Source organism: Nycticebus coucang, chromosome 3 (assembly GCF_027406575.1).
Source record: "Nycticebus coucang isolate mNycCou1 chromosome 3, mNycCou1.pri, whole genome shotgun sequence".
Classification (NCBI taxonomy): domain Eukaryota; kingdom Metazoa; phylum Chordata; class Mammalia; order Primates; family Lorisidae; genus Nycticebus; species Nycticebus coucang.
This window is the reverse complement of record NC_069782.1, coordinates 76,579,783-76,597,594: the sequence shown is the minus strand read 5'-3', so window position 1 is coordinate 76,597,594 and position 17,812 is coordinate 76,579,783. Positions and strand designations below refer to the sequence as shown.

Below are 17,812 nucleotides of genomic sequence, written 5' to 3'. Positions count from 1 at the left end.
GACTGACTTGTCCCCCTACCCCCAATCCACATGCTGAAGCTCTAATCCCCAACGTGTCTGTTGTTTAAGTCCCCGCCCTCCCCAGTCTACAATATTTTGATTGGCAGCCCTGGTCCCACTAGGTCCCCCTAGGAGGCTGTGATGCCCAGGACTGGGCTCCGAGTTTTCCTCCTCTGCTGAGTCGGGACATACAAGTGCCTGCCAATGAGTCACGGGATGAGTTGCTGGAAGTGCCGGAGCACAGTGGGGCAATGTGGCAGCTTCCTGATGGCTGCACACAGTAGGTGCTCAGCGCTACCACTGTGTTGAGTGGCTGCACCCTGGAATGCCCCAGTGAAGCTTCTCTCAGCCTCGCTGCCTTCTTCCTCCCCACACCCCTCCTTAGCAGAGAGCTTGGAACAGAAATCCTTGCAAGTTAGAGGAGTAACCCTCACCATGGCATCCAGTCTCAGTCCAGCTGGGGAAAAGGACATATTTTTGGGACAGGAGCAGCCTTCCCAGGCCCTGAGATCCCCACAGGCCCAAGGATGGTCCAGCACCCTGTGGTGTCCAAGAAAGAGGCCCTGTGCCTGGTGCCCCTGCGGCCCCATCTGGATGCTCCTCCTGGATCTTGAGAAGTGGGAATGAGTCACCATCTCCCCAGCTGCATCTCTTTGACCTCATAACAGAAGGTTGGCACCCCAAACAGGCTGGGTGTGGCAGTTCTGGGGAAGCCACAGCTCCAGGAAGAAGTGAGTTTGGGGGGGACATATTTGCATGTCCCCCAGAGGCAAAATATCCTTACATACTTACAGCCAACTGTAATATTCAAGGATTCCAAGATCTTCCCTTGCACAAAGGAGAAATCTGCAGCCCTGGCTCATCTAAGGCCACACAGGTAGGTAACAACATGGCCTGACAGGGACCCTGATGGCCTGACTCCACGGCTTCCTTCTGCACTGAACTGTGGCCTGGACTGGGCACTCTGCCTCCCTGCCCGCTTCTTCTCTGATAGCTTCTTCATTTTCCATTTCAGTTTTGCTGTGTAGGGTGTGGGGGCAAAGCATTCTAAGGAGGGCTGGCCTCCCTCCAGGCCCAGCAGGTGGCCCAGAGGAAACAAGTGGCCAGTTACCCAGAAAGCGTGCAGAAACCAAGCTGTCCAGAGCTGGAAGTTTAATGGGGAAGGACTCTTTGGTGATCTCAGCCGTTAGTTTCAGTTTTCAGCCAGTGGGGGACTGAGTTTAACCTGGGACAAAGTGACACTGCTACAGCATGAGGCATGGGGGCCACTGCCCGGCCCAGGCTCTGTGGCTTCTCCTTCTAGGAGAGTCAGTGCAGTGTGAGCTGATGGGTGTAGGTGGGCCCTGCTTCCTCATGAGAGGGCTGGACTAGAGGCTCTCAGAGACCCTCGGCCTCCGCCCACATGTTGGAGTCTGGACACAGGATTCCTGGGTGGGGCTGGGAGTCCCCCCAGGCCTAGCCAGGGAAAGTAGGGATGGGTGCAGGTCAGCATGGAGCATCAAGGGCCTGGTCTAAAAACCAGGCCCATTACCTCCCAGCCTTGTCACCTAGGGCAAGTTCCTTAACCTCACTGTTTCTTGGTGACCTCATCTGTGAAATGATGGCTGTTGCCTCACAGGGCTGACATGATGTACGAGTATATAAAACATTGGTCCAGGGCGGTGCCTGTGGCTCAGTGAGTGGGGTGCCGCTTTCATATACTGAGGGTGGTGGGTCCAAACCCAGACCCGGTCAAACTGCAACAGAAAATAGCCGGGTGTTGTGGTGGGCACCTGTAGTCCCAGCTACTTGGGAGGCTGAGGCAAGAGAATCACCTAAGCCCAAGAACTGGAGGTTGCTGTGAGCTGTGATGCCACATCACTCTATTGAGGGCAACAAAATGAGACTCTGTCTCAAAAAAAAAAGAATTGGTCCATAAAAAGTGTAAAACATGTTAGCAACTATTACCCTGATTATCATGGCCCCCATGCCTCATGCTTGGCAATGCCACTTTGCCCCATGTTAAACTCAGTCCTCCACTAGCAGTAACGTCTGTGCTGTAGTGGCCCCAGGCAAATTCATACACAGTCTGCACCACAAGCTCCCTCCCTTCCTCTGGCTCCCTCAGTCTAGTTCATCCATCCCCTTTCCTCCCTTCACACCCAACTTGTGAAAGCCTCTTTGCCTGCTGACTTCTCTTCCTCTCCTCTCTGTACCCTCACCCTCCACTCCAGAGACTTCTGAGTGATGGCATCTGAAAGGCGCTGGTCAGCCCTGAACTCCCCTGATCTCCCTGAAGTATGTGACGATTGGCCTGTCCTTTCTGGATGTTCTCTCAATGCAAAGCCTTCTGGGTCTCGCCCCTGCTCCAACACCCACCCCATGGCACGAGCCTCCAGGTACAGACCGGACTCCTTGCCCACCTCCCTCCCTCAGCCAGTGTAGCCCCACTTCCCTATACAGGTCCCAACACTGGTGCCCCAGACCGCTGGGATTCTCACTGCCACACTGCCTAGAATGCCATCCCCTTCACTCCTCCAGTCAGCGTGGTGAACTCCTATGCATCCTTCAAGAACTCCCTTGGTCATCTTCTCTCCTGTAAGGCTTTTCCTCATGCTCTCCTCCCTCCGGTTACTCCCTTCCTGCTTGAAATTTCTCCAGAACTTCTTTGTTCAGGGTATCTACCAGGTGCTGTCATGATGAGCTCAGCTGTCCTCGGCTTGGTCCCCATGGGATTGTGAGCTTCTCGGAGCTGGGACCAAGGGGCCACTTTTGATTCATCTCTGTCCCTTACATCTCAAGAACTCAACGAGCATTTGTCAAAGGCGGGGCAGCAGGTAGCCTCCTCTGTGAGTGTGCCAGAAACCCAGAGTGGCCAGCAAACAGGCCCTGACGGTGCCTGAGAAGGCAGTGCCCCGGGCCGAGGGCTCCATTCTTTGAATGAAGAGAAGGTCCCATCAGGTACCCAGGATTGAGACACTAGTGGGGACTCCCCTACCTCTTGTCAGATACCACCACAGGGCCACTGCCTGGCTGCCTTTAAAGCTCACAACGATTCTATGAGGCAGGCATCATCAGCCTCATTTTATGAGAAGAAAACGGGAAGTTGGAAAAGTCAAAAAACTCTCCCCAAATAGTACACCTGGAGTCTTAATTTGAACCCCAGCCCCCAGCAGGCTTGGCTCTAAAGAAGGCAACCTTTTGTTTTGTTTTGAGACAAAGTCTCTCTCTGTCACTCTGGGTAAAGTGCCATGAGGTCATAGCTCACAGCAACTTCAAACTCTTGAGTTCAAGAGATCCTCTTGCCTCAGCCTCCCGAGTAACTCTGACTATAGGCATCCACCACAACACCTGGTTAGTTTTTCTATTTTTTTAGTAGAGGCAGGATCTCGCTCTTATTCAGGCTGGTCTCGAACCCCTGAGCTCAGGCAATCCACTCGCCTTGGCCTCCCAAAGTGCTGGGATAACAGCCATGAACTGCCACACCTGCCTTGGTTTTTAAAGAATAAGTAGAGATAAGTTGGCAACTGTTGCTGTAATTTTAATAGATCAATAGATTCCCCCCCCCCCGCCACACACACAGTAAAGCAAAGTATAACCTTGTAAGGTCTGGGGACCAGTGACCCTGGCTTGTTGGGGACATAGATTCATCCTGGCTCAGACCCATTGATCAGACCTGTTTAATAATGTTGCACAGTTATCTGTGGGCACGTGAGTGCTTGAGCATCAAGGTCTCTGCCCACGTCCTCTGCCTGGCAGCCTGGCTGCTGGCTGACTTGATGCAGCTGCCTGAGTCTGGAGGAGCCCAGCTGCTTTAGAACAAGCCTCGCAAAAATAGCTACCCTAAGTCGAAACCGCACCTTCCTCCACCCAGTTTGTTCATGGCAGGAATCAGCATTTTCCTTCTCTAGTTTAGTGGCTCTCAACCTTCCTAATGCTGCGACCCTTTGAGACAGTTCCTGTGGGTTGCGACCTACAGGTTGAGAACCGCTGCTCTAGTTCCAGGGCAGGCTTAAGGAGGGGCTCAGGAAAGAGAAAAGACACATAAGACCTGACACCCAGAAAAGCCCCCAGGGCCTGGCAGGAACCCCCGCGGGGCAGGGTCTTCTGGCCCACAAAGGGCAAGCCGGTCTAAAGAATTTGGAAAGCACAACCAGAACATCAAGCGGATTTCTTTATGCCAGGATTTGTCAAACCCTTGAAATCCTGTAGCGGGCCCCAGCCCTCTAGCAGCATCTGCATCGCGTGAGACTTTGTTAGAAATACAGATTCCCAGGCCTCAACCTGGACCTCTAGGATGGGAATCTCCGGGATGGATCCAGCCATCCAGATTTTAACAAGCCCCACACCTGGAGGTGGGGGGGATTCTGATGCAAGCTGCGGTTTGAGAACACTTGCTGAAGAGTTTGCAATGTTTTCCAAATTAATTTGACTACAGGATAGTAGTCAAATTTCCTTCATTTTTGAAGGAAACGCCACTTTGTGCTTTGTATTAACTCTTCTCTTATTTTATGACCCATTTTTAACAACAACAAAATGCTACCTTAGCGGGTACATTGGAGATGTTCAGATTGTCTTTTAGGTGGGATGTTTTTCCGACAGGTTTATTTTCCAACAGGATGCATCCCTGGTTTCATAACAAAATTCAATGGAGGTCAATGGGACTGATAGGCAGAAATGTTGTTTTGTAGGCATCAGTTAGAAGGAGGGGATTATTTTTTAAAATTCCAAGAAATTCAAGGGCCTTTGGATAGCGTTTGGGAAGTTAAGTGGGAGAGCCCTGTTTTCTTTTTTTGGATGGATCACGTTTGTCCAACCCTGTTTCCTATGAATGATTTGGTGACATGGGGCTGGGTGTGTCTTCTTCCTACACACAGAATTCACTTTTATTAGCTTTCCAAAGCTAGTGTGTGGGCCCCGTCATCTTCCTGCCTCTCATTCCTTCCTTACTTTCCCCCTGTCCCTCTCGGCTCAGCCCGGAGCCTGCACATCCCACGGGTGGCTGGGCCTCGATGCCAGAGGCAGGGCTTTCACCCTCAACATGCCCAAACCTGGACTCATCCTTCCTCCAAGCTTTTTCTGCTTAGCTTTTCTTTTTGATAACCATCCCATTTCCCCTACAAGCCCAATGCCTGGAGTTCTCCCCTTAGCCTTTCCCTTCAGTGACACAAACCCCACTGGCCCCCAAGCCTGCCCACCCCCCATCCTGCTGTCTTCCCTGCTCTCCCCCATCATCTTGTGGCCTCCTCCCACCATGGGTGCTCCCCGGCTCACAAAGGCTGCCACATGGAGCCTGCACCTTACAATTATTCTCATTGCTCCCCATTTTTCACCGGGTGTAGGAAAATTAGACGCACAGAGTCAACTCTAACCACAGAGGCATGGAATGGAATTTCTGCTGCTGCCTTCCCAGAAAGGTACCCCTTTGCTTCCTGGGGAGTTCCTTCAAAGAGCCGCTACCCTCCTGGTCTCATCATTGGGAATCACTCAGTGGGTGTCCAGATCAGACTGGTCACACTGCTGCACTGTCCTGCTTGACCGGGAAGGAAACTTACTTTCTCAATTTATTTTAAAGAGGGCAGTCCCTCACCAGCCTCGCCATTCCTGTAGATGCCTTCCAGGCAGCAAATGCCAGTGGGCAGTGAGCATATCAGCTACTCCTTGCTTGATGCCAACAAGAAATTTACAACCTGCTTGGTTCTGCCAGCTGGCCCCGTACTGCTCCTGGGCAGGGAATGCTCTCCCCAGTGCTCCGTCCCATCTGCTAGGCCCCCAGCTCTGCCTGCCTTGCCCCAGAAGACCTGGCCAGGTGGCCCTTGTCTCTGAAGACTTCCTGGACTCCATGAGTGAGAGAGGATGTCCAGGTGGAATGAGGGTCCCCAGTCAGCCCCTAAGCGCAAGAGCCCTTCCCATCAAAGAGGGGAGCCACACAGCAGGTGCGTATGAGGAAGAAATGGTCCTGGCCAGCCTGACCTCATTGCCAAGAGTGGAGAAGACCAATGCTGTCTTTAGGGAGAACTTCCTTTGTGTCACCAGGGCTGGAAAATACGGTCCCATTTTAATCTCATGACATCCTGAGTAGGAGCTGTGCTCTCATTTTTCAGATAACAACACCGAGGCTCAGGGAAGTTAGACAACTTGTCTAGGTTTATCACCAGACCAGAGCCCGCTCCCAGGTGTCTCTCCTCTCCAGGCAGGTCCTTCTGAGTTGTTTCTCTGCTTTCCCTCCTCCACCCATCCCTGCATCCCTCCATTCACCATCCCTACATTCCTCAGCCATTTATCTCTCCCTCCTTCCCTCTCTCTTCTCATCCATTCATTCACCAGCTGTCCCTCTAACCATCCCTCCTTCCCTCACCATAATGAGCACAGGGAGCATTTTCCCCAGAGCAGCAGCCTCCTCTGACCTCACTGCCTCTCCATTCTCGTGCTTCCCTCTCCAAACTGTTCCTTTCACAAGGGCCTCCATCCTGCTTGCCCCATTCTAGTCTCAGGTCTGTTCTACGAAAGCCACATGGCTTTGCTTAGCATCTCCAATATCAGGGTGGGCATGGGATGGGGGGGTACAAAAAGCGAGACATTATTTGCAATGATTAATCGTTTCCAGGGAGCCAGATATTACTAATCCAGATGTTTGGCTTAAATATATATTTTTTTCTAGTTGATCCCAGTTACAGCAGGGGAAAAGTGCCCCAGCTTTGGACCCAAACAGACCTGGATTCATATTGTTTTACCAATTTCTGGATAAATGACTTTAGGCAGATTTCTTGACCTTGACCCACAGCAGCCTCAGTTCCCTCACCTAGAAATGGTCAATAATAGTATTTACCCCCCAGGTGAAGCTTAAAATGGGTGATTGTGCTTATTGTACCCTCAATGAATCCCCAACAATAAAAAATTTAAAAAAAAAATGGATGATTGTACTTAGAAATCCCCTGGACCAAGCAGACTTCCTGGGTTGGTGGTTCTCAGCCCTGCCCGCCTGCAGGACTGCAGACCCCAGGCTTGGGACCCAGGAGACACGTGCCATGGTGTGGGGTTGATGGACACAAGGAGGTGCTCATGACCTCAGGGCATTCTTAGGTTCAGGCAGGTCTCAGAACCGTGGATTCAGGGTTTTCTAGACTTGCTTGATTAAAGAATTCCCTGAAGTGTCAATGTGTTGATTCAAAGACCCTCTGCAAGCCCTGGGGTAGGGCTGGGGACCATATTACTACTAAGCAGTTATGAAGTCACCAGCCAGGCAAGCTTTAAAAAGACTCTGCAGTAATTCCAATGCAAACAAAGGAGAACAATGCAATACTTCTGCTATTTATTAGCAGAGGGCCTTGCATGAGGTGAATGGCCTCCTTGTTCCTCAGGCTCCTCAGCTGCAAAGTGGGTACAGTAGCTGCACCTGCTTCCTGGGTTGCTGTGATGGAGGAACAAGGGATGCCTTTCCTGGGACCACTGCTGGCATCTGGCCATTGTTACTGCAAATCCTGCCCTCTCGGTGGCAGCCTGGACACTGCTATCCTCAAAATGGCCATATAGGGGATGAGATGTGCTGGGAGTGGGGCATTCCAGCCAAAGACCCTTGCTTTGGGCTAAGAACACAGTGTCTGAGTCCTCCAGGTTGTGACCTTGTCAGACACAGGCTAGTGGTTGTGCACGGAGAATCCACTCTATGGCTAAGACACACTCAGACATGCTTGGGAATCCCTACTTGGCTGGGCTGGGGGCTCTCACTAGGAAAGGAGGGAGAGTCCCACTCCCAGCCCTGGAACTTGGGGTGCCCAACGGGCCTTCAGTTCTTGTAAACTTACGCTTTGGAGTAGTTTAGAATAAAGTCCACTCCTTTCTCACTATCAAACTGGATATCGCGGGGTAAATCCCTGTGGCATTTGGCGTCAATACTCAGTGGGAAGCCAGGGTTCCACTCCATCCACCTGTGTGTAAGAAGAGGAAAAAACTGCGTTAAATGCGCAGGGAGGTCACCGGTGACCACATTCTTTCTCCACGGGGCCTGCCTCAACAGAAACATCCCTTCTTGCTAGCAAGCTGGCTGGTTGATTAACACAGCTGAACTGCACGAATCTTCTAATTCCTGTTATTTCTCCTTAATGCATTACTTATCCTCTTTTTACTTCCTTTCCTTCACTAAGTCATTTGGGGCTGACAGCTTGCCGGGTAGCAGTCGTGTGTGCACTATTGCAAGGGGATGTACGTGTGTAGAGTTTTTGATTAGTTTAACGGTGCACGGATGGAAAGGACATTAGAAAACATCCGTGATCCACCAGAACATAACTGTATGTTTATATCAATTTCTTCTGTGTTGTCTTTTTGTACTTTGTAAAACAGAAGTTTAAGACAAGTTGGAAGAAGGTCACATATTTCAAATACTAATAGATGGGGCTCTGAAAGATTTATATCTCTGTGCTTGAACCTTGACTGGACTAACACCTGTTTCAGCTTTAGAAGTAGAGTTTCCCTGGGCAGCACTGGCCCATTCTGGGTAACTTATGTGACTCCAGTGCCTGGGTGCTCCAGGCAAAGCTAGCATCCTTATTCGGCACCTTTTGTTGTTAAAGATGTGACTGAAGTGTGCATGTGCATGGCCGGTTGAATTCACTTTTGTGCCATTTTTAGAAATACAATAGTTTTGTGCAACCTTTCAAAAGAAAAAAGAGAGAGAAAAATCTGAAGATGCAGTTAGTGCATTTAGAATGTAAGATGACTTCCTGCAACCACAAAACCCGATTTCTGAATTAAGCATTTAATAGCGAAGTGGAGAAAGAGAATAGTTTCTGTTAGATAGGATAGGTCTCTGTGTTAAAAGAAAAACTTTAGGCAAATTAAATTTAACAGAGCTTAATCAAGCAAAGAATGGTTTGAGAATTGGGCAACCCTTCAACCAGGAGAAGCTCAGAGAGACCCAGGCTTTGCCACGTGGTCAGAGAGGATTTCTGGGCAGAAAAAGGAAAGTGATGTACAGAAAATGGAAGCAAGGTACAGAAACATCCCAGTTAGTGCCAGCTTGGCCTGTGCCTTATTAGAACATGGTCTGAACAGTAGGTTGCCTGCGATTGCCTGGGAACTCTGTGGTACACATGTAAAGAGTAGGTTACAGCCTGTTTTATGCACCCACTTAGATCACAGTTCACTGTATGAGGAGAAACCTTGAACCAAACTCAAAATATGTAAGAAGGCAGCTTCAGGCCAAACGTTACACCTGTAACACCTGACGGACAAATTCTGGTCATTCAATAACTAATTATAGACCATCTACTATGTGCCAGAATGGGCCCTGTGAGAAAATGGAAGAAAATGTAACCCTAATACAAGGAAACACTGCAACGAAACTGAAGCCATGACTGAAACTATGAGAGTGACAAAGACCAAGTACAGAAGATTTAATATCAAAGAGGAAGAGTCCTAAAGAGGGAGACAGCAATATATGGAGAATGAAAAAAAAATGAAATAAAAGAAAAACTTCCTTAAGCTAGAAAGATTTCAATTTCCCGAGTAAGTTCTAGGTAGAACAAAAATGGAAAAAAGACACACCTAGATATATACTGACTAAATTTTAAAGTGTCAGAGAGAGGAGAAAAGGGAGTGAGAGAAAGAGAGGTGGGGGGGAGAGGGAAAGCGGATGAAACTATCATTAGATTTTTATTTGTCCTACTGAGAATGGGAAGATCATAAAGTATTTGCAGACTTTCTTTTTCTTTTGTAGATCATCATCTGGGCCTCTTATTTCAAGTCAAGTCATTAATGAGGACAGGAAAATTATTTATTTTTTATTTTTGGCAGGCAGTGGGGGACAAGCACAGACTCTGTTCTTTATACTACTCACCTAGTCTTTGTAAGGAAATTAATTATTCAGCCAAACAAAAATTAAATTACAATAAACCAACAAACTCCTAAATAGAGTAGCGTGTTCATCATAAAACTGCACCAAATATCATATTAAACAAAGAAATAAAAATTCAAGAGGGATGGTCATCGTTACTTCTATCACTTGTTTGGGGGAATTCTAGCCATACGGCAAGAAGAGAATGTGAGTAGTATAAATAAAGGAAAGTGAGAGACAGAGAAGTACTACCCTTTAGATGCCATGCTCAAGTAAGTAGGTAACTAAACAGACTCACTAAAAAAAAAACAAAAACAAATGAGTTGGGCCAATAAAAGAGGTTAGAAAGGTGCGAATACAAGGTCAATATACAAACCAAGCAATTAATCTTTATCTCAGCAATATGTATTTGCAAACAGAAAAATATCCTTCAAAAGTGCCAAAAGTGACGATACTCCTCGGCATAAAGTAACTAGAAAGGTGAACCTGAGAGAAGAAAACCAGAAATTCTACCAAGGATAATTTCCACGGTCTAGATGGGTGAAAAGACATGACTTGTTCTTGGATGGAAAGAATGAGGGTCACTGAAATGCCAAGACATAGTACAGTGATGTGGAATTCAAATCATTTCTCATGAAGGAAATCTTAAAAAAGAACAGTAAGACAGGAAATGGACATTAACATGAGTTAGAAAGTTATGATAACCAAAAGATAGTGCTGGGCTCTGCAGCAGAAAAACAGGTGAACATACACGGTCCAGAAACAGACCTAGGAAAATGCATGATTATAATGCAAAACTAGCTCGCACTTAGAGAATGTTTCCTATGTGCCAAATACTATTCTCTGTGTTTTCATGGTTTAACCTATTTAATTATCTCAAAAACCCCAAGACAGTGATTTTCACCCAGCGTGCTATGAGAGGATCTTAGGTGTGCTATCCAATGTACTCAGCTCTACTATGAAGCTAAATTATAGCTTTCACATGAAGGCTATAGCCCAACTATAGCACAAGACTATGGGGAAAGGGCCAAGGAAGGGGAAGGGAGGGGGGAGGTTAGGGTGGAGGGAGGGTAATGGGTGGGGCCACACCTACGGTGCTTCTTAGAATGGGTACAGGCGAAACTTACTAAAGGCAGAATCAAATGCCTACATACAGTAACTGAGAAAATGCCATGAAGGCTACGTTGAACAGTTTGATGAGAATATTTCAGATTGTGTATGAAACCCGCACATTGTACCCCTTGATTGCACTAATGTATACAGCTATGATTTAACAATAAAAATAAATAAATAAATAAAATAAAAAAAATCATTAATTAAACTATTTTCAAAAGAAGTTCAAAGCACAGTAAGTATGTTCTTTTTTTTTTAAAACCCTTTTTTGGTGGTTGTTCAATATAATTTAAGGGTGCCACAGAAGTTTAACTATAGGTTCAAGTGTGCTGTGAGATATAAAAGTTTGAAAAACACTGCCCTACGAGGTTGGTGCTTCGATTTCTCCCATTTGGCAGATGAGGAAATTGGTGCACAAAGACATTAAACAGCTTTCACAGGACCCAGAGTGAGGGGCAGTAAATAGGATTTGAGCTCAGCTGCAGAGCTCATCCACATGACTGCTATCCTCTGCCAGCCGTTAGTGCAGCTCGGATGCCACCCCAAGTCCGCAGGGAGGAACGTATTACGTGATAAGTGATGCTGGGGAAGTCGACCCTACGTGTGAAAGTACACGGCAGATGAACGAAGGCTCGACTTAAAAGCAAAATTATATGTATTAACCTGGATGGAAGTGGAAGACATTATTCTTAGTAAAGCATCACAAGCAATTCTTGTGCATGAATCCTATGTACTCAATCTTGATATGAGGACAATTAATGACAATTAAGGTTATGGGGGGGAAGCAGAAAGAGGGATGGAGGGAGGGTGGTGGGGCCTTAGTGTGTGTCACACTTTATGGGGGCAAGACATGATTGCAAGAGGGACTTTACCTAACAATTGCAATCAGTGTAACTGGCTTATTGTACCCTCAATGAATCCCCAACAATAAAAAAAAAAAAAAATTATTTCAGAAAAAAAAAAAAAAGCAAAATTATACAAGTATTAGACGAAAATATAGGGGAAGTATCTGTGTAACCAGGGAGTGGGGAGGACTTTCTCAAGCAAAGCAGGAAACTCAAAGGTTAAGAAGGAAAAATAACACATAGAGTTAAGAAACAGAAGAATTAAAATCTCCTGTGGCAAAAGTAACAGAAGACAAATGATAAATGCTACACATGTAACAAAGGGAAACTACCCTGATGCAGGAACAGCTCTTGTGGACTGATAATTAAAAGAACCTGCAGAAAAATAAAGCATATAAATAGGCAATGTTGAAGAGCCAATGCAGTGATGCTTAACTAATTCACCAGTGGCCAGGGGAACGTAGGCTAAAATAACCATGGGGTCTGTCTTTGGGATTTTTTTTTTTTTGAGACAGAGTCTTACTTTGTTGCCCGCAGTAGAGTTCCTTGGCATCATAGCTCACAGGAACCTCAAACTCTTGGGCTCAAGTGATCTTGCCTGAGCCTCCAAAGTAGCTGGGACTACAAGCACCCACCACAACGCCTGTCTACTTTTAGTGACTGAGTCTCATTCTTGCTCAGAGCTGGTCTCAAACTCATGAGCTCAAGCAATCCACCGGCCTCATCCTCTCAGACTGCTGGGATTACAGGCGTGAACCACTGCACCCGGCTTTTTACTTACGGATTTTTAGATTGCCAAACATTTAAAAGATTGAGTTCATCAGATGTTGGTGAAGATATGAATGAAAGTATTTTTTCATATATGATTGGTGGGACTGAAAATTACTTACAATTTTGTGAAAGGATTTTTGCCAGTATTACTTAAAATAAAAAATGCTGACTGGGTCCCGCTATCTGAGCTCTGAAAATGGATCTGTCTATAATTAAGGCACCACCACATCAAGATGTTTGTACAAGGTTGCTTCTGGCAGCACTGTTAGTACAGTTAATGCCCCACACAAGCATACGAATGGGAGACAAGCCTAATGTCTGTCAAGAGGGGAATTGTTGCTTAAGTTATGGTATGTCCACATAAAACAAGATGTGTAGCAATTTAAGAAAAGGAAAATGATGAGATACTTTTTTAGACACATGAGATTAACAGGAATGAAAAGTGTTGATGATGTAGGGAAATAGCAGCTCTCAGAAAAAGCTGTTAGGGTGTAACCTGGCAGAACCCCTTTGGAAAATTTACAAATACACACCTACTTCTAGGAATATTTCCTTAAGTGATTATTGCATGACACCACAGAGGGATGTGGGAGAAAGCTCACTGCTTACTTGGTTTGTAACAGCTAGAAATGAAAGCCAGCCTGCACGCCCCCCCCAGCAGAGTGCATGAGCATGGCGGGTTATTTCAGACAAAGGTGTGCTATCCAGAAGTTAAGTGCGTGACCTTATCTATCTGTGCCAACTGGATTCTCTTCAAAACATAATGACGAGTTGGCCGGGCGCCGTGGCTCACGCCTGCAATCCTAGACCATTCTAGGAGGCCGAGGTGGGTGGATTGCATGAGCTTACGGGTTCCAGACCAGCTTGAGCAAGAGCCAGACCCCATCTCTAAAAATAGCTGGGTGTTGTGGCGGGCGCCTGTAGTCCCAGCTGCTTGGAGACTGAGGCAAGAGAATCACTTGAGCCTAAGAGTTTGTGGCTGCTGTGAGCTATGACACCACGGGACTCTACCGAGGGTGACAAAGTGAGACTCTGTCTCAAAAGACAAAACAAAACAAAACAAAAACAAACAAACAAAATACATAATGGTGAGTGAAAAATGCAAGTCACAGAAAGGTCATGTTAAATGATGTTGATTAAAAGATTATAGGACGTATTTCCTGGGATGTACAGCACACAGATGCAGCACAGTGAGAATGCGCGGGTGGTGGGTTGATAACCTGGGCTGGCTCCTCCATCTGCCTATGTAGCTGGGTGTGCTGGCTTTCTGACCTAGGGCTATTCTTAGCTGTTGCTTTACTTCCAGCCTCTGACCGGAAGCCTGAGAATTCATGTGAAAGAGGAACTCTAAGGTTGTGCAGATAGTGCAAAGTTCAGCATGCCCTGAAAGGAAGTAGAGGAGGGGTCTGAAGAAGGCCAAGGAGTGGAAGGAGGAAGAAAAATGATGATTAGATTTAAGAAAGGGACACAACATCTCACCAGAAAACCCTCTGCTCCTCTCCACTAGTCCTCATCTCCCAGAGAATTGGGCTAGTTTATGTCCTGTTAGGGGAGTAGACAGCAAGTCTAATCAGGTATCCACAGGAAAAAAACCCCAGACATACTACCCATTCCTCATAAGAGGTCAAACTATGGAGGGACGTGTAAAGTGACATGACCGTCACTCCCAAAGTCCCCTGTGCAGCCCAGGTAACTCTGCTGCCTGTGTAGAATAATTCCTTCTGTTCCTTTCCCTGGGAAGGAATCACAGACTCAAATGTTTCCAGGGGTCAATGGTAGGAAATGAAATGAAAGAAGCCCAGATATACACAGCACGGGTGTGGACTGGGGAAGACTGGAGAATAACCTGCTTACTCAAAGCTCCCCAGTGATACAAAGAGCACATTCAGACGGTGCAGACAGCCCCTTAGCCACCTGTTTCCAGAGAAGCACTCTTTATGAAAGGTGTTATTATTTTTCAAGTAGCTTTATTGAGATATAATTTACCTACCTTAAAAGTGACCCCTTAAAAGTATGCTGGAAGTTTTTTAGTATATTCACAGTTTTTTAGTATATTCACATTCACTATGATCCAATTTTGGAATATTCTCACCCCAGAAAGAAACTTCATACCCACTGATGCTCACTCCCCATGCCCCATCCCCAACTCCGAGTACCATGGCAACCACTAATCTACCCGTCTGTCTTTCCAGGCTTGCCTCTTCTGCACATTTCATATAGCTAGAATGCAAGGTGTGGTCTTTTGTAAAAGAATGTTTCATTTATCATAATGTTTTAAAGATTCATTCATGGCTCAGCATGTATCTGCAGTTCATTACTTTTTAATGGCAAATTATATTCCACTGTATGGATACAGCATATTTTGTTTATCCACTATTAGTTAATGGAATTTAGGTTGTTTCTGCTTTCACACTATGATGAATAATGTTGCTATAAATATTTGTGTACAAGTGTTTTGTGTGGACATATGATTTCACTATTCTTGGGTAGATATATGGTAGAAGAACTGCTGGGTCATATGGTAACTCTGTTTATGATTTTGAGGAACTGCTGATGTGTTTTCCAAAGTGGCTGCATCATTTTACGTTCCACTAACAATGTATAAGGATGCCAATTTCTCCACACCCCTGGTAACACTTATCTGTCTTTTTGGCTTTAGCCAGTCTAGTGAATGTGAAGTGTTTTTTTTTTTTTTTGTTGTTGTTGTTGCAGTTACCCTTGTTACTTAGCAGGCACGGGCCAGGTTCAAAACTGCCAGCTCCAGTGTACGTGGCTGGTGCCCTACTCACTGAGCTACGGGCGCCAAGCCTCTACTTTCTGTCTTTACAGATTCCTGTTCTGTAAATTTTATATATAAGGAATCATACAATATTTGACCTTTTGTGACTGGTTTCCTTCACCTAGCATAAAGTTTTCAAGGTTTATCCATGTTGTAGCATGTCTCAGTAATTCATACCTTGTTCATGGCCAAATTATACAGATACACATTTTATCCATTTGTTCGTGAACAGTCATTTGGGTTGTAATTATGGATACTGCTGCTATAATCATGCATTTACAAGTTTTTATGTGGACATACATTTTCATTTCTCTTGGGTATCTGCCTAGGAGTGGAATTTCTGGGTCATATTGTAATTCTCTGTTTAATAGTTAGGGACTACTAGGCTGTTTTCCAAAGCAGCTGCACCATTTTACATTTCTACCAGTAGTGAATGAGGATTTTGATTTCTCCACATCCTTGTCAACACTTGTTACCATCTGACTTTTTGATTCTAGCCATCCTAGTGGGTATGCAGTGCTATCTCACTGTGGTGTTGGTTTGCATTTCCCAGGTGACCGATATGTCAAGCATCTTTTCATGTGCTTGTTGACCATTTGTATATCTTCTTTAGAGAAATGTTTCCTCGGATTCTTGCCTGCTTTTTATCTGGCAGTTTGTCTTTTATTATTCAGTTGCAAGAGTTCTTTATTCATTCTGGATGGAAGCCCCTTATCAGATATATGACTTGCAAGTATTTTCTCTCAGTCTGTGGGCTATCTTTTCATTTTCTTTATTGTGTCCATTGAAACATAGAAGTTTTAACATTTGATGACATCAATTTATCTATTTTTTTTGGTTGCATATGCTTTTGGTATCACATGGAAGAATCCTTTGCCAAATCTAAAGTCAAAGCTTACTCCTATGTTTTCTTCAAAGGGTCTTATATTTTAGTTCCTACATGTAGGTACTTGATTCATTTTGAGTTAATTTATGCATATGATGTAAGGTAAGGGTCATTGTTTTGCATGTGTCTATCCAGTTTTCCCAGCACTATTTGTTGACAAGACTATTCTTTCTCCTCTGAATTGTGTTGCTGCTTCTGTCAAAAATGAAATGACTATAAATCAAAGAGCTGATTTCTGAGTTCTTAATTCTTTTTCATTGATATATGTATCTATCTATCCTTATACCAATATCATATTGTCTTGAATATCTCAGCTATGTAGTAATTTTGATATTGGGAAGTGTGAGTCCTATAACTTTTTTTTCTTTTTTTAAAGATTGTATTGGCTATTCTGGGTTCCTTACATTTCCATAAGGTCCATATGGATTTGAGAAACAGCTTGTCAATTTCTACAAAATCTATACGTTATTTGGGAGAGTATAGTCATGCTAACAAAATTAAGTTTTTTCCCTCCTTCCTTCCTCCTTCCCTCCCTCTCTCCCTTCCTTCTTTCCTTCCTTCAATGGGGGCCTCAATCGTGTTGCCCAGGTTGATCTTGAACTTCCAAACTCAAGTGATCTTCCCACCTCAGCCTTACAAGTACAGGTAGCACTGCTGCACCTGGCTAAAATTATGTTTTATGATTCATGAATGTAAGATGTCTTTCAACTTACTTAGATGTTCTTTACTTACTTTCAACAATGTTTTATAGTTTCCTTGCATGAGTCTTGGACTACTTTTATTAAATTTATTCATAAGTATTTTATTCCTTTTGATGCTGTTGTAAAAGGATTTTTTTCTTATTTTTATATTGTGGGTTGCTAGTGTATAAAAATGATTTTTGTATATTGAACTTGTATTCTGAAACCTTGTTGGTTTATTAGTTCTAATTGTTTCTTTTGGTGAATTCCTTAGGATTTTCCATATACATGTTTATGTCATCTACAAATGGTGATACTTTTATTTACTGTACTTTAATGTGGGTACTTGTTTTTCCCTTCTCTAACCGACCTTGGTAGGCCTTCCAGACCAATGTTGACTAGAACTGGCAAAAGTGGACATCCTTATCCTGTTCCTGGATCTTAGGGGGAAAGCATTCAGTCTTTCACCATTAAGTATGACATTAATTATGAGCTTTTTGTAGATATCCTTTATCAAGCTGAGGAAGTTCCCTTTAATTCCTATTTTTGAGGGTATTTATCATGAAAGGCATTGGATTTTGCCAGGTACTTTTTTGTGTCCATTGAGATGATTATATGTTTTTTGTCCTCTACTCTATTGATATGGTGTATTAGATTAATTGATTTTTGAAGTTAAACCAACCTTGCATTCCTGTGATAAATTCTACTTGTTAATATTGTATAATGCCTTTTATATACTGCTGGATTTGGCTTGCTAGTATTTTGTTGAAATGTTTGCATCTATATTCATAAGGGATATTGATACACAGTTTTCTTTTCTAGTGATGTCTTTATCTGGTTTTAGTATGCTACTGATGTCATATAATGAGTTGGGGAGTGTTTCTTCCTCTTCTTTTTCTTTAAAAGATGCAAGATTAGTATTAATTC

At 44.7% G+C, this 17,812-nt stretch overlaps 1 protein-coding gene and 1 long non-coding RNA gene across 4 annotated transcripts in view; one reads left to right on the top strand and one right to left on the bottom strand.

Moving 5' to 3' along the window:
• ALOX5 (arachidonate 5-lipoxygenase) overlaps positions 1-17,812 on the bottom strand; it is a 51,921-nt gene that overhangs the window by 20,515 nt on the left and 13,594 nt on the right. For all 3 annotated transcript variants that reach the window (XM_053585175.1, XM_053585174.1, XM_053585176.1), the window contains one exon: positions 7,785-7,907. In XM_053585175.1, the coding sequence (XP_053441150.1) occupies positions 7,785-7,903 (119 nt within the window). In that variant the 5' untranslated portion in view covers positions 7,904-7,907. The remainder of the gene's footprint in view (positions 1-7,784; positions 7,908-17,812) is intronic.
• LOC128581869 (uncharacterized) lies at positions 769-6,840 on the top strand. The gene is made up of 3 exons (XR_008378929.1): positions 769-877; positions 2,214-2,378; positions 5,322-6,840. It is a non-coding gene; the product is annotated as an uncharacterized LOC128581869 (long non-coding RNA).